This window comes from Callionymus lyra, chromosome 19 (assembly GCF_982586985.1).
Source record: "Callionymus lyra chromosome 19, fCalLyr1.hap1.1, whole genome shotgun sequence".
Classification (NCBI taxonomy): domain Eukaryota; kingdom Metazoa; phylum Chordata; class Actinopteri; order Syngnathiformes; family Callionymidae; genus Callionymus; species Callionymus lyra.
In genome coordinates, this window is record NC_141836.1 from 21,108,705 (window position 1) to 21,123,210 (window position 14,506).

Below are 14,506 nucleotides of genomic sequence, written 5' to 3' on the forward strand. Positions count from 1 at the left end.
CGGGAACGGATTATGGGCTGGATAACAATGACCCATTCTCGACAATAGACGGTCATCCGTGCACCGATTTGAAGCTACAACAAACATCTGAGCAAACCACAACACTAGCTGTCTTCAAGACAAACAAAACATGAGTGTCTATTCATCCTTACCAAACTATCCAAAGGTTACACCCTAAATATTGCTTTAGTATTTCTTTTACAGAATCATTTGCAATAAAGTAGAATATATGCCTATATTATGAATCCCCAAAAAGAGGACAGTACTAGGGGGAGTTGGGGTGTAACAAATTATTCAGGGTTTTGGGGGGTTAGTGAAATTGTTATTTTGAATTCCTAACTTAAACTTAAACAGGCTTATCTGAGAAGAAAGTTGTGTTTATAAAAGTTATCTAAAGTAAGTAAGTAAGTAAGTCATTTTTATTTGTATAGCGCTTTTCCAGACCAGGGTCACAATACTCAATAAAGTATATAGTTTAAAGGGCAAGATAAAACTGATAACACAACAGGAGTTCCAGAAAATCAAGGAAAAGCCTGAACAAATAAAAACATCTTAAGATGTTTCTTAAAGGAGTCAGCATCACAGATACATCATATACATTATGGTCTGCAATAATTATAAATAATTATTCCGATATCTAACAAAATACAATCTAATATTTATATACTAGTCCAACAATTCTTTAAAACACTTATACACAAATATTTAAAAATATAAATAATGTCTAAACAAAAAGAAAAAACGATTTTCCCATTTTTCAGTGTTTAGTTATTCCTCAAATGACTGTCTCTTATTATGACTAATGCAAAAATATAAATATTGACACAACATTGAATCAAACGAAAAAGAGAAGTTAATACTTTTTAGCATTTATTTTTCTTTTGTCTTCTTTGTCTTCTTGCACAACTGTTCTGTGCCTTAAAGTTTTGATATTACCTTGCAGTTGCTATTGAAATCAATCTTTAGATAGAGAAAAATAATATAGTATTAAGCCAGATATTACGTGCTCGACCAATTTAGAATGTTTAATTGTAGTATCCGTAACTACAATGGTCTGTGATGTGAATATAATGTCCACGCTCCATACCAGACAAAAAAAGAGGACATGTCCGGGTTAAAGAGGACATATGGTCACCCTAAATAAAGTACGACATTAAATGGAAAAAAATAAACTTACAAAATACAAATGAATGAACGGTGTGACTACATTATTTGATTTCCCCTAATATATTTCAAAGCAAGTTGATATCTCATGAGAACTCACTAGTGCTGTAGCTGTAGCCTCCGGTGGTGGGCGGCGGTGAGTCTGAGTCCGCGGAGGCCGTGTCATCGTCCTGGGAGCAGCCCGCCTGGATGGCCCGCAGGTAGCTATGGCTGCGGGACCGGAAGCACGTGGGTGCAGGGAGGTCCAGCGCCTCCACCGCCTGTGACTCCCCCTCACAGTGCGCCACTGAGTGCATGAAGCCTTGTCCACAGACCTGCAAGAACATGTGCCGACTCACATGCTGGGGGGCAGACAAGCATCTTTCAATGGAAATGTAGGTCAATCTGGAGTATCAAGTTGATCACGACTAACTTGGCCAATTAAGGATTTCTATCTGTAATCAGATCTCACAAAAAAAATTGTTGTTAGTTTTGTGCCTTCTGTCAAAATGTTAAAGCTTTAGAGCATTGAAGCAGCTTCTTAAAATAGCTTCATCCGTTGGTTTCTTGTCCTACTGAAACTCACTTTTTAAAAATAGCTGCACATGTGACTAGAAATATTCTTAAATGGTAGTATTGAGCGATACCATTTACATTTGTATGGGAGGAAGACGGTGATTTGACGCTGCGGGTGAAAGTGACTCATCCTTCCCACTTCGTCAGTCTGCAATCGCACTCCAGCTCTATTTCTTTCCCTTTGCATATTCCCAGCTGGCTGAATTACACGCCAAGTCAACAGCCACAGTGGACTTTTCTAATATCTCTGAAGCAGTTTTACAGCCACAGACTTGATGTTTATATTGATTCCTAAAAGACATTTAAATAAAATCATAGTCATGACTATAGTCAGGTAGGTAATTGCATTTTCTAACGGGCTAGAAAACCAAAATAAACACAGGGTTTGAAAAAAAAAACAACTAGAGTAATTAAAAGGAGAAACCCCAACATTTATCATTATAATCATTATCATAACTGTTATCATATTCATAATAATAATAACATTAGTTCACAATAATAATAACAATTATTATTATTAATAATAACAATTATTATTATTAGATTAGGATATTTTGCATTGGAAGATATATCTTTACATCTGCAGGAAACTCCTCTGCATGTTCTACCAGTCTGTGGTGGCCAGTGTCCTGTTCTATGCTGTGGTGTGTTGGGGTGGGAATCTGTCCAAGAGGAGTGTCAACAGGTTGGACAGGTTGATCAGGAGGACTGGCTCTGTGGTTGGCATGAAGCTGGACTCACTGGTGACAGTTGCTGAGAGGAGATCATTGAACAAACTACTGTCCATCATGGATGATGACAGTCATCCTCTGAACACTGTCATCAGTGAGCAGATAAGCATATGGAGCATGAATGCTTCTTCCCAGATGCAAAACTAATAGACTGAGGGACTCATTCATTCCTTGTGCTATGAGATTATATAATTTTAATTATATTCTAGTTAATCTTTGTATCCTTTTCTTTGTGTTATTTTTCTTTGCTCTATGTTCTTTATTCTTAGATATCTGTCATTTGTCTTTTTGTTCTTTTATCCATCCATCCATCCATCCATCCATCCATCTATCCATCGATCTATCTATCTATCTATCTTTCTTCTTCATTATTTATTGAAGGGAATTGTACCTGTGTGCCAGCTCCTCTGCCCAGGGTGCAGGAGCCTTGTCCAAAATCGCTGTGTCTCAGTCGCACAGGGACTTCCACTGGACTCACCAGGCAGTCCAGGTTATCGAGGCTGCGGTTCGTAGAGAGCTCCTTCAGTGAGGGCAGGGAGCTGCAGGAGTCAACGGAGTAAAAAAAGCTGATTTAGATTACTTTCAAATCTCTTTTTTTTTAATTAAACACAGCATACAGCATTAGGCTAATATTAGTAGACAGGTGTGCTCCTGGGTGTGATAGGTCATTTGCATGGTGAGTTCACAACTTAAAAGGAGTGTTAAACCAGTTGCAGGTAGGGAAGTTACTGGGAAATTCAAGGACCAGGCATGGTTGTGGGCAAAATGTGGTTCTGGTGAAGGGAGGGCTGAGGGTCACACTTCCTGCATGACACTGACCTCAGATGCTGCATAGAACAAGCAGCCTGTAGCGAAGACCAAAGATAATCCTCCTGTATACGAGTCTGGCAACAAAGCCTGTCAGGCAGGACGGAGGGTAAAATCAATTTTGCCCTAGAAACATAGTCCAGCTTTTTGCAAATCGTTTATTTGTGACTCTGTGCTGCCCCCTGCTGACACTAGAGGAGGAACAGTTTGCAGCACATTTGACAGTGACTAACCTGCGTGCAGGTGGAGGCGCCTGCTGCTCGCTCAGAGAGTGCTGGGTGGCTTTCAGGTAGCTCTGGCGGCGGGCGGCCGACTTGGGTGAGGGTTTGGGGCTCCCGTCAGACTCCTCGCTGTCCTCGGGGTCACCCATTGCTTTTACATAGCTGCCACTGCGCATCCTTCGACACGGGATTTCACTTCCTTTGCGGCCGGGACCCAGAGTACCGGCCCAGTCCCCCAGCGGGACCTGGATTCGAAAAAAAACCAGAACGTACTTTGAGTCCAGAGGTACTTTTATTTTGGTCATTTAATTTAATATGATCTTAATCTTATCTTATTTATTCAAAATACCATTTCTAATCGAACACATTTTTTGTTTTGAATACATCATACACATGCAATCGTAGAATGTTCAAACACAAACAAACATTTTTAATTGTAATTGACCTAATTCTAACCTGAAACCAAACCATCTCTAGCTTTATTAAAAATTATCAACTGTAATCATACAATCTCTAGCTGTGTTATTCAAACAATTTTAAACTTGAAAAAAAAATGTAATCTGTATTCAAACCAACTGTAATAATAAAAAAGTAAATTGTAATCAAACAATTTTAAACTATATTCATGTTTCCATTTAAATGAACAATATATTTCTTTCATACTTGATTTTTCAAAATGTGTTTGTTTATTATCAATATTACAAAATGATGTCTTTATTCATGTCTTGTGATCGTTTGTGTGATGATTAAAAAAAAAAAATAAGATCATCAATGGGTTCCTTGTGAGATTATGAGTACATCTTTTTCTGAATGTGTAAAACTTGCTGATGAGGAGGACTCTTGCTTTTTCTTGCCTGGAGGAACTGCTGTGCCAGGTCCTGGTGACAGGACTTGGATTTCAAGAGGCTTCTGTTCACAGTTGCCGACCCTTTCTGTAACACCTGTCGAGCCTGACTCAGGGTGAGCGTGGACCACGATCCTCTCTTCACCATGGTGTCGTCCTTGCTCCTCATCCTTTCTTTCTCGTCTTTGGGCCCCACCTGTGTTGCCTGGCAGGCCAGGAACTTGAGGTCACTGCTGCTTTTGGAGGTCTTTAGAGAATGTGCAGAGATTGTGTTGTAGCCCTGTGGGATGTATCTGGGAGCGGCCTGGCTGTCCGACACCGCTCGGCCCAGAGTCATCATGGTCAGCGGATTTCGGTAACCGACGACGACGGTGCTGGCTTTGGTAGCCTCTGAGTCAAGGGCGTCATCTGAGCCCCAAAGTCCAATTGTGTTGGGTCTTCCTCTCGACTTTGGTCCCTCAGTCTTGGCTCGGTCCTTGCTCTTGCTTCTGGTTCTGCTGCCGTCTTCCCCCGCCGCCCCCGGCGCTCCTCCAGCCGAACGCCCGTTGACGTTGCCTTTGACTGCGGAGTTTTCCAAAGATTGTGATTTGGCAAAAAGTTTCTGCACCGAGTGCATGAGGTGACGTATCCGCCCGGGACTCTCGCTCCTCTGCTTGGACATGCGCCCCCGGTGGAACTGCAGGGTGCTGAAGCCGTCCCTCTGCAGCGGGAGATGTCTCTCCAGCTGGTCCAGAAGGTTGGAGGGTAACCGGTTCATCTTGGCCATGGCTGCGGAGGAGATGGTCGCAGATCCACTGGTGATCATTGGAGCGCCAGTTAGACCCATCCCAAGACCCATCCCCATGGACAGGGAGGTGGTGAGAGCATTCTGTCCTCGGCCTGGCCCACCTGCACCCATACAGGCCTGCGGGCAGTCGGCCAGCTCAGACTGGGCGGCGTAATGAAGGCGAGGAAATGTGCTGCTGTTAGACATCTGACTGTAGGGAAGCAGACAGTCCGGGGTCAAGGGGGTCGGACTGGTTGGGGAACACTGGTGCATGTGGGGGTCCAGGGTGCCATAGTGGTTTATGGAAGGATTCAACAGAAAAGTGCTGTGGGGGTCAGAGTTTAAAGGGCACAGAGGCTTCTGTGGGCACCCTGCTGGTTCACATGAGTCAGATAAATGGCGACTGCGGTTGGCTCCTAACCCCTTCATTGTGGTGGTTTTTCCTCAGATCATCAGTGCAGGTCTTCAGACCTGGATGGACCAACCTGGAAAAAAAAAAACACAAAAACATCAGAAAGTTAGGAATGAGTAGAACAATGCTTGGTCACTTTTTGTTTTTTTCCCAAATACTTTTTCTGTGCCAAAACACATTTTCATGCCCCGACATTATGTTACTAAAATGTTTAAATAAATGTGTGCCTTAGGTCATATATACATTTAAAAACATATATTTTTTTATTTTACTTTCATAGATAAAGTACCATAATTGAATATAGTTCTTGAGTAAATGTCTACATGCTCTCAGTCAAAGTTTTTGAGTGCAGTATGACACCTGAGCGAAATAAAGCGTTTCTGCCACCATGGTACGACATACATATCAAAGCCAGCAGGTGGCGGTGTGGGACACATATAAACCCAAAAGAATCCAGAACCAGCACCTTGTTTTAACCTATCAGGCTTTTAGGTCAAATAATACATTTGTTAACCATAATTCGATATTTCAACGTGATGTCGTTGTATGTAGCATGTATATGTATTTTTTTTTTAATAATTCAGTTAAAACCTATTGACCTAACTTACATAATTAAATTTGTTGTTTAATTTAAGGTAACATTTATTCCCACATAATATTTAATATTGACAGTGTGTCACAATTAATTCATTAGTCCTCTACTAAATTATATTTTATCATTAATTATTATTCTTTTTCACGAGTTTCAGAAGGTAAAAAAAGGTGAAATCAGACCTTACAACCGTACTGTGATGAATGTAAATGAGTATCTGTGAAAGATAAACAAGATTCTTTTTTTCAGGTAAAAGGTGACATTGGACGACAGCTCTGACGCATGGCTAATGGCTACGGTTGAATCATTAAATCTAACCCCCTAGTCTATAAGTAGCGTTTTCTGATGCACTGACGATAATTAATAACGTAAAGAGGATGTTTATTTGTCCATTGACTGCCTGTAAAATGTGTCTGTTGTGGAAAACCCTAGTGATAGCTCCAGCTGTAGGCAGACAAACACAATAGTTAGTGATGTGACGAATTTAAGTACGTCACGGCAACGCTAATGTTCTTATTCGTCAAAAGCCCGCTTTAATCTGACTATAAAGAGAGAGCAGAATTGCATCAAGGTTATGAAAACTCACGGTTCTCACAGAGCAGAAATGTGTGCTGCATCAAATTCTCTCCAACAGATGCTGTGTGTATCACAGTGGAGTGAGTCAGCCATCAGTCAATGGTAAGAGCTCGCTCCCACAGCAGGCTTCAAATCTTGCCTGCGAGCTGAATGTTAACGACGCACGTTTTCATTTCACCGCATTGCTTTGCCACTTCTTGCGCCTCCGTGACCTCCCGTGCGATCTTCGCCGAGCGAGAACAGCTACTTAACTGAGTCAGTGTTCCACAGCAGCGTGCTGACAAACACACCAGCGCGTTTACAACGCTGCTGTAATTCATCCACTGTTGCCCCACGTGTTCCCATCCTGTAGGCGCCACCGCTGACAAACCGACTCACACCTACACAAGGACACACACAAACCTGTTGACAAACCGCCAACATGGACGGATGAAGCTTCAGAATGTTGAACATTTAACAATGACATGATCTTAAATGATAAACCTGTTGTTATCTCTCAACACATGTCATAAACCTAAACTAGTATATTATTTTAGGCATTTATAATGTGCACATAAATTCCCAAAATGTAAATAGTGCAATTTAAAACATGTTAAAGCAGCACCATGTAACATACGTTTTTTGAGACTTCAAAAGGGTTCCTAATATCTTAGTAAAACATAGCACATTTGAATTTGATTCCCCTTGATGAGCTTGAGTCACTTATAATAACCGAACCTGGGAGCAAGCAACTGGTTTCTCTGGCTGTGAAATGTTTTGATTCTTATATGAAACCATCAACTAACCCTCCGAGAACCCTTTGGGAAAAACGAATAAGGAACAGAAATGAAAGGCAGAAACGTGGACTTAATAACATTAGTACTTGAATAAATCCAATCATTGATCGAGACAATACAAAGTCACACAGACTCTGGAGTTTCGTCAATATGTAAAACTTTCCTGGATTATATATATGGCACCACACCTTGGACTCCTAACAGTCTGTATACCATTCCACTTTTGTGTAAGTAAGTAAGTAAGTAAGTAATATATATTTATATAGCGCTTTTCGAGACCAGGGTCACAAAGCGCTTTAACAATCAAAACAATACTCAAAACAGTACATACTTCAAAGATCAAGACAACACCGAGAACAACACAGGAGTTCGAGAAATTCAAGGAAAAGCCTGAACAAATAGAAAAGTCTTAAGATGTTTCTTAAAGGAGTCAGTAGACTCCATCAGGCGCAAAGAGAGAGGAAGATTGTTCCAAAGCTTAGGAGCAACAGCCTGAAAAGATTTCTCTCCTCTGGTCCTGAGCCGTGTGCGTGGAACCATAAGTAGATTCTGATCCACAGACCTCAGAGCCCGAGCTGGGGTGTAAGGCTGGATCAGATCAGTGATGTAAGGAGGAGCCTGACCATGAATAGCTCTGAAAGTAAGAACCAGAATTTTAAAGTGTTGGATCATCTTATTATTATTGTTTTATTTTTTGTACTGGGTGTTTTGCTGTGTGTCTTTCATTGATTCATTGATTTTGTTTTCTCTGAGGTGGGTGAGTGTTTTGTTTGTCTTGCTTTTAAAAAAAATTTGAATAAGTAATAAGTAATAGAGTAAGTAAAAAAATAAATGAGCCGGAAAATGAGTTGGAAAAGGTTGTCTTTAGCTATTATTTTTACGTTCTTCTTCACCAGGTGACCATACTCTCTCAGAGTGACATGTGACCACCACTACCATCTACAGCAGTGGGTCAGATGCAGCCTTTTGATATGAAGTACTAATTGACTTTTTCAACATACTAGAATATAAAACGAGAAACTGACAATACATGGGTCTTAATGTTATTTAGTAAACTAAAGATAAAAAGGAGCCACATCATTCAGTTGCACTTTTCTTACACTGGAGGGAGCCAGAAACATTTTTTAAACATTACATAGTGCTGCTTCAATATAAAAAAAGCAATGAATCAATATTGTTTATAAATATATGTATGAGTCTCTATGTGTCTAACTTTCTTCCAGTCTCTGCCCTGTAGCGAAGCATTGACCCTGCATTGTCCTTGACCCAGAAGCAACACAAGGGATACCTCAAACACATTGGTTCTCTTCAGGTCACCTTGACCCTGAGATAACACAAGGGTTAATAGTTCCCAAACCAACAAACCTTCGAATGATTTGAGAATCTGAATGGTAACTCTGAACACAACCAAAATTGTTTCTTTACTGGAATTTCCTGAAAATGTAATTTAAATCTGTTCATCGAGCACAGAAGCTCCTTGGCAGAGGTAACAATTGGCACACTCTCTTCGTCCACGTTGACCAGAGTCTAAAGATATTGAACGCAACAAAGCTATTAGATTTCAAACACATTTACTGGAGAACAGATGAGTCCTCCAGACATTATTAATCAAACGTGAGACATAGATCTTGTTCAGCGAAGCACTTCTCTTTGAAAAAGTACCTGTAAATGCAGCTGCTTTGTCAAGAACCCACACCATCAGTCCGTAGGGAGGCGGTGTAACTGTGCTGACATAGTGCTCCTGTTAGATCTACACCAGGCCCACCAATAAGCAGCACCAGGAGTTACTGGTCTGTGTCCCTCCGAGCCACCAGCCACGAGTCGTAATAAATGTCTTCTGAAGCGTTCATTTCCCCTCCAGCCTGTATCACGGCAGAGAAGAACGCTGCTCGTATTGATCCAGGTCTTTCTCTTTGTGTTTCAGGGTGACTCCACAGATGCTATTGAAATCCTCAGTCGACTTCAATAATCACCTCTTTTTTCTTTTCGTGGCCCTCCTGCAGAAAACCATCCCTTATCCAGCCTCGCAGCATTGACAGCCAGTAACTTCCAGCACACTGAAATGAATCAGCGCTGAGTTGTCAGCATCAGCACCACTGTGTGCGCAATGAGCCCGCGGCTAACACAAACTCGCATGAAGTCGAGATCTTCGGACAACGTCGCTCTGCAAAACCAGTAACCCGGAAGCTTGTAAATAAACCCAGCGGGCAATTTTCCTTGCAGACGGAAGTGAACTGCCACATGTGGATTAATCACATTAACAGGAGGGGAAACGGTCGAGGGCAGCAGATTGAAGTTTGTCTTTTTCTTCAGGTAGAATCTCTCAGAAAACACCTGCTTCATTCAGGCCTCAGTTTGTCAAGGATGCCTTCAGTGACATGTTATGGAAGTACATCAGTGCCATCAGAATATTCAATGTTTAACCCTTGTGTTGTCTCAGGGTCAGGGTGACCCGGAGACTCAAAAACAAATGTGTTTGAGGGTATTCAGGTTCCTAAAACACAATATTGATAACACAAAGGTTAAAATTAACATTCCAAACTTTGAAACTTTGATTTTTTTTTCTAAATTTTCTTTTTAATCATTGATTTAATCATTTTTTAAAAAATAATTCCTATCATGAAATGTTGAATAATAACCAAGCCTTAGTTCAACAACTTGTTTATTCAAAGGTTGAATTTGTTGTTTTTACATATAGTAAACACTTTTCTTAATGCAATATTTTATACTTCATATCATTTATACTTATGATAAAATAGTTTTATAATAGTAAAATAATAATATAAAATGATACAAAAAAAGAAAGAAAGTTTAACCTTTTTATTTGATTTTCTAATTTCATTAATTGAAAAACATATTTAGTAAAATCAATGTTCTTTCATTAGTCGCCATTTAAATGTATGTTTACAGTGTATGTTAAATTTGCTAAGAATAAAAAAATATAGAATATTATTATATTATATAGAGTATTTTGGAATTATTCAAATTAGAATCCTGAACTCTGTTCTTTGTGGATTTTTATTAAATTAATTATTTAAAAACCCCAAACAGATTCAACCAGATTTTTAAATTGAAATATTCAATACAAACATTTAACCCTTTTGTTATCTCTGGGTCAAGGTGACCCGGTTTGCCCGAAACCATGTCCTCCCTGGCTTCCAGAAATATGGTCGTTCACCTGATAATACTAGGGATAACTCAAACACATTTGTTTTCGGGCATCTGGTTGACGTTGACCCAGACATAACAAAAAAAGGTTAAACCTTTCAATAAACTTATTAATAGGAGATTAATAATAATATAAGATTATTAAATCAAACTATTTCGTTAAAAACAATTTATCGATTTAAACTTCAACAATTCAATATTCGGATAAACTTCCATGTCTGTCAAAGCATCTTCACCATATTGTTCAACCTGAGCGATGACTTTTGAGCTCGCTGGAATATTCCGAGCTAAGAGCACGTGGCTCCCAGGATTCTGAAGGTAAAGTGATCCTCCGCCTTGTTCCCCCTGCACGCACTGAAGTGTAATTACAGTGAGAGAGGGCCTGAGCCTTCTCCCTCGGGCCACTGTCCATCCTCACTGTACCTCCACTGGTTCCTTTCTACATATTTTCATTTAGTCACAAATTGCAGCGGCGAGTCAGCGTTGCCTGACCGCGGCGATTCAGTTCAGTGACTCGGCAATATTCATGGGTTTAAAATAGAAGGATTCTAAAATTGCTTCATTGTGTAGCCAAGTATAAACGCAGCGCTGCATAAACGACTCTCTTGCTTTGTTAATGAGGATTGGACAATTATTAAGATAATAGGCCTTTGAGCAAACAGTTGGCTTATAGTGGGCGACCTTGGTGGTGGTTCTGGAGGGCGAGCGCAGGACGCCGTGAAATTCCCGTTCCCCAATGAAATTTGGTCAGAATACATCAGGTGAAAGAGAAAATAACGTTAAGCTGCGTGCAATACTCTCGGCAGTCACGCTAGGTTGTGACATGCATGCTAAGGGATGCGAACGCTGTCAAAACACAGTAGCCGCATATGCATCTGAGCAGGAGCCCGGGGGGAGTTATTGCATGTTATTGGGTAATAGCAGGGGTGGGTGAATCCTCCGGCACTACATTTAAATGCAGTTCAGGCTCCATCGGCACCAGAAGATTGGCTTAGCAGCTGACGTCGAGTTGAACAACAGCAGAAAAGGCTCAGACAATACCAGGATGATTGGTTCGTATGTTGGAGCTTCAGAGCTGGAGGTTTAGCTTTAAACTCATTTACTCTCAGCACCAGCATCTGCATTAACGCCGCTAAGTGTTTCACACTGCTTTGAAGTCTCCAGTGAGTTCCATAGATCCCTTCTATACCATGATGACTTTGAAATGACCTTGAGTCAACTCAGAGAGAACGACACTCTGTGTAGAAGTGCTTGAATTCATCTTCTTCCAGGCCAAGCCAACTTGTTCTCCCTGTGTTGCGTGGGTTTACTCCGGGTACTCCGGTTTCCTCCCACAGTCCAAAAACATACAGATTGATTGAGAACTTTGGGAAAAAAAATTGTCCATAGGTATGAGAGTGTGTGTGAATGGTTGTCTGTCTTTGTGTGCCCTGCGGCGGACTGGCGTCCTGTCCAGGGTGTCCCCTGCCTTTCGCCCTATGATACTGGGATAGGCTCCAGTCTCCCTGCGACCTTGGTAAGGGATAAATGAATTAATGAATGAATAACCCTGTGCAAGTGCTTGTTGGGTTGTTTTTTTTTAGCTGTGTATAGCACAGTACTGTAGTCCATGCTAGCTGTGTTTAGATTGTTGCGCAATAGTGTTGGTCGGTTTATTCTAGCTGTGGCTAGCACAGTACTGTAGTCCATGCTAGCTATGTTTAGGTTATTGCTCAATAGTGTTGGTCGGTTTATTTTAGCTGTGGCTAGCATGTTACTGTTGTCCATGCTAGCTTGTTGCTCAATTGGTCGGTTTATTTTAGCTGTGGCTAGCACAGTACGGGAGTCCATGCTAGCTGTGTTTAGCTTATTGCTCAATAGTGTTGGTTGGTTTATTTTAGCTGTGTATAGCACAATACTGTAGTCCATGCTAGCTGTGTTTAGCTTGTTGCTCAATAGTGTTGGTTGGTTTATTTTAGCTGTGTCTAGCAGAGTACTATAATCCATGCTAGCTGTTTTGAGCTTGTTGTTCAATAGTGTTGGTATGGTTTATTTTAGCTGTGGCTAGCATTTTACTGTAGTCCATCCTAGCTGTGTTGAGCTTGTTGCTCAATAGTGTGGGTTGGGTTATTTTAGCTGTGGCTAGCACAGTGTTGTCTTCCATGTTAGCTTTGTTCTGCTTGTTGCTCACTAGTGTTGGTTGGACATTTTTAGCTGTGTCTAGCATGTTACTGTAGCCCATGCTAGCTGTGTTGAGCTTGTTGCTCAATAGTGTTGGTTGGTCTATTTTAGCTGTGGCTAGCACTACTGTAGTCCATGCCCAGCTGTTGCTTAATATATATATATATATATATTTTTTTTAGTTGTGGCTAGCATATTCCTGCAGTCAATGCTAGATGTGTTTAGCTTGTTGCACAATGAATGTTAGTGGTTTTCTTTTTAGCATTAGGTGTTGCATTATCCCTGCAGTTTTGAAAATGGTTCTGAATATTTACTGGGTGTTGATATTAAATTGTTATTGAAATTTAGTATCATGACTTCCCTGCAAGATGCACTCAATTATCCAGACACAAAAAAAACCAATTAATTTTGCTTTTAAAACCAAATGTGTTTTACATTATTGGAGATTTACAGAATTAGTGTTTGTTACTGAAGGTTACGTTAAACAGACCCTAAAAATGTATCAAATTGTGTTTGAGACCTTGGCTCCTGTAAGGATTTGAGTGACATAATCTGTTTTTCATGTCACTTAAATAAACTGTTTATAATAGCCAGAAATTATTCTTTTTTTCTATTTAAAAAAGATTTTACAGTAATAACGGCAAAATCTTAATTGTGAAGGATGTTTAAAATTACATATATTTTCAGTCAAGAAACTGATAAATTGATGAATGACCCTGATAACATGGAGATTCAATTTGTGTTGAGAGGAAGGAGGGGGTTAGTAAAGTTCTATCCTGAGATTAAGACAGAAGATGGAAAGAAGACCAGACCACGTCTGAACCTTTCCACTCCAGTTGGATGACCTTTAAGGAATTAACACTGATTTCAGACACCGGTTTATACATTAGATGTGAGCCAAATAACTATATTAAAACAAGTTATACATCCGGCAAGTATCACTCTCACATGCACTTACACTCTTCTTGAAGAATGAATTGAACATTTGCCTCCAGCTCAGTGTATCTTGGTACAAGGTGCAGGTGACGACGAGGACCAGGTCAGCAACAGAGTCCGACAACCACTGACACACATGTTCACACCTCCGTGTTTGTCTGTAAAACCTCCTCCAACACCACACACTGTAGACACACAATCTACAGTTCAAAGAGACAAATAAGGGGCAACAAATAAGATTTAGAAATCATAGTAACCGGCTCATGTTTGCATCACTAAAGAAGTGCTAAAAGTTTTAAACGATTCATAATTAAAAAAAATGAATCTCTTCGGAAGGTGAATTCAGGTGAAGCTGCTCAGATTGGCAGAGGCAGTAAAAACAAGATTAATATTTTCTCTTCCTGTCTGTCTGAGAATAAATAATCCAAAAGGAAGGAAGTAGTAGCAGGAAGGAGCAGTAGAGCTTGTATGAAATCTATGTTTGACACCGTGCTAGCTGGGTTATCTATGAAACCACTCCATTTCACGAGCTTTCAAAAGTTTTAAATCTATATTAAAATGCATTTTTAGGGACATTTATGTTGTATTTTTTAGTAGAAAGACGTAACATTAAATGCATTTTTTGAACAAAGCAAATGTTTACTTGTCCTTTTTAACAAGATAAGAAGAAATAAAATCTTACACTGGCGCGGACGCAATATTTGTACGAGTAATAAGACATGCTAACTTCTCACGTTCATTGATTTTTTACTGATCATTTCTTTTTAATTCTCAAAGTTCAGTCATTCAGTCATTCAG

At 40.1% G+C, this 14,506-nt stretch overlaps 1 protein-coding gene across 4 annotated transcripts in view; it reads right to left on the reverse strand.

Moving 5' to 3' along the window:
* The window catches only part of dlgap4a (discs, large (Drosophila) homolog-associated protein 4a), a 79,029-nt gene that overhangs the window by 8,549 nt on the left and 55,974 nt on the right, over nt 1-14,506 (reverse strand). The window contains exons 2-6 of one of the 4 annotated variants that reach the window (XM_087782149.1): nt 4,333-5,573; nt 3,491-3,723; nt 3,270-3,347; nt 2,842-2,989; nt 1,265-1,478 (exon numbers count right to left, since the gene is read on the reverse strand). In XM_087782149.1, the coding sequence (XP_087638275.1) occupies nt 1,265-1,478; nt 2,842-2,989; nt 3,270-3,347; nt 3,491-3,723; nt 4,333-5,517 (1,858 nt within the window). In that variant the 5' untranslated portion in view covers nt 5,518-5,573. Of the gene's footprint in view, nt 1-1,264; nt 1,506-2,841; nt 2,990-3,269; nt 3,348-3,490; nt 3,724-4,332; nt 5,583-14,506 lie in introns of those variants that run through there. The other 3 variants (XM_087782148.1, XM_087782150.1, XM_087782151.1) reach the window with 3 other exon arrangements.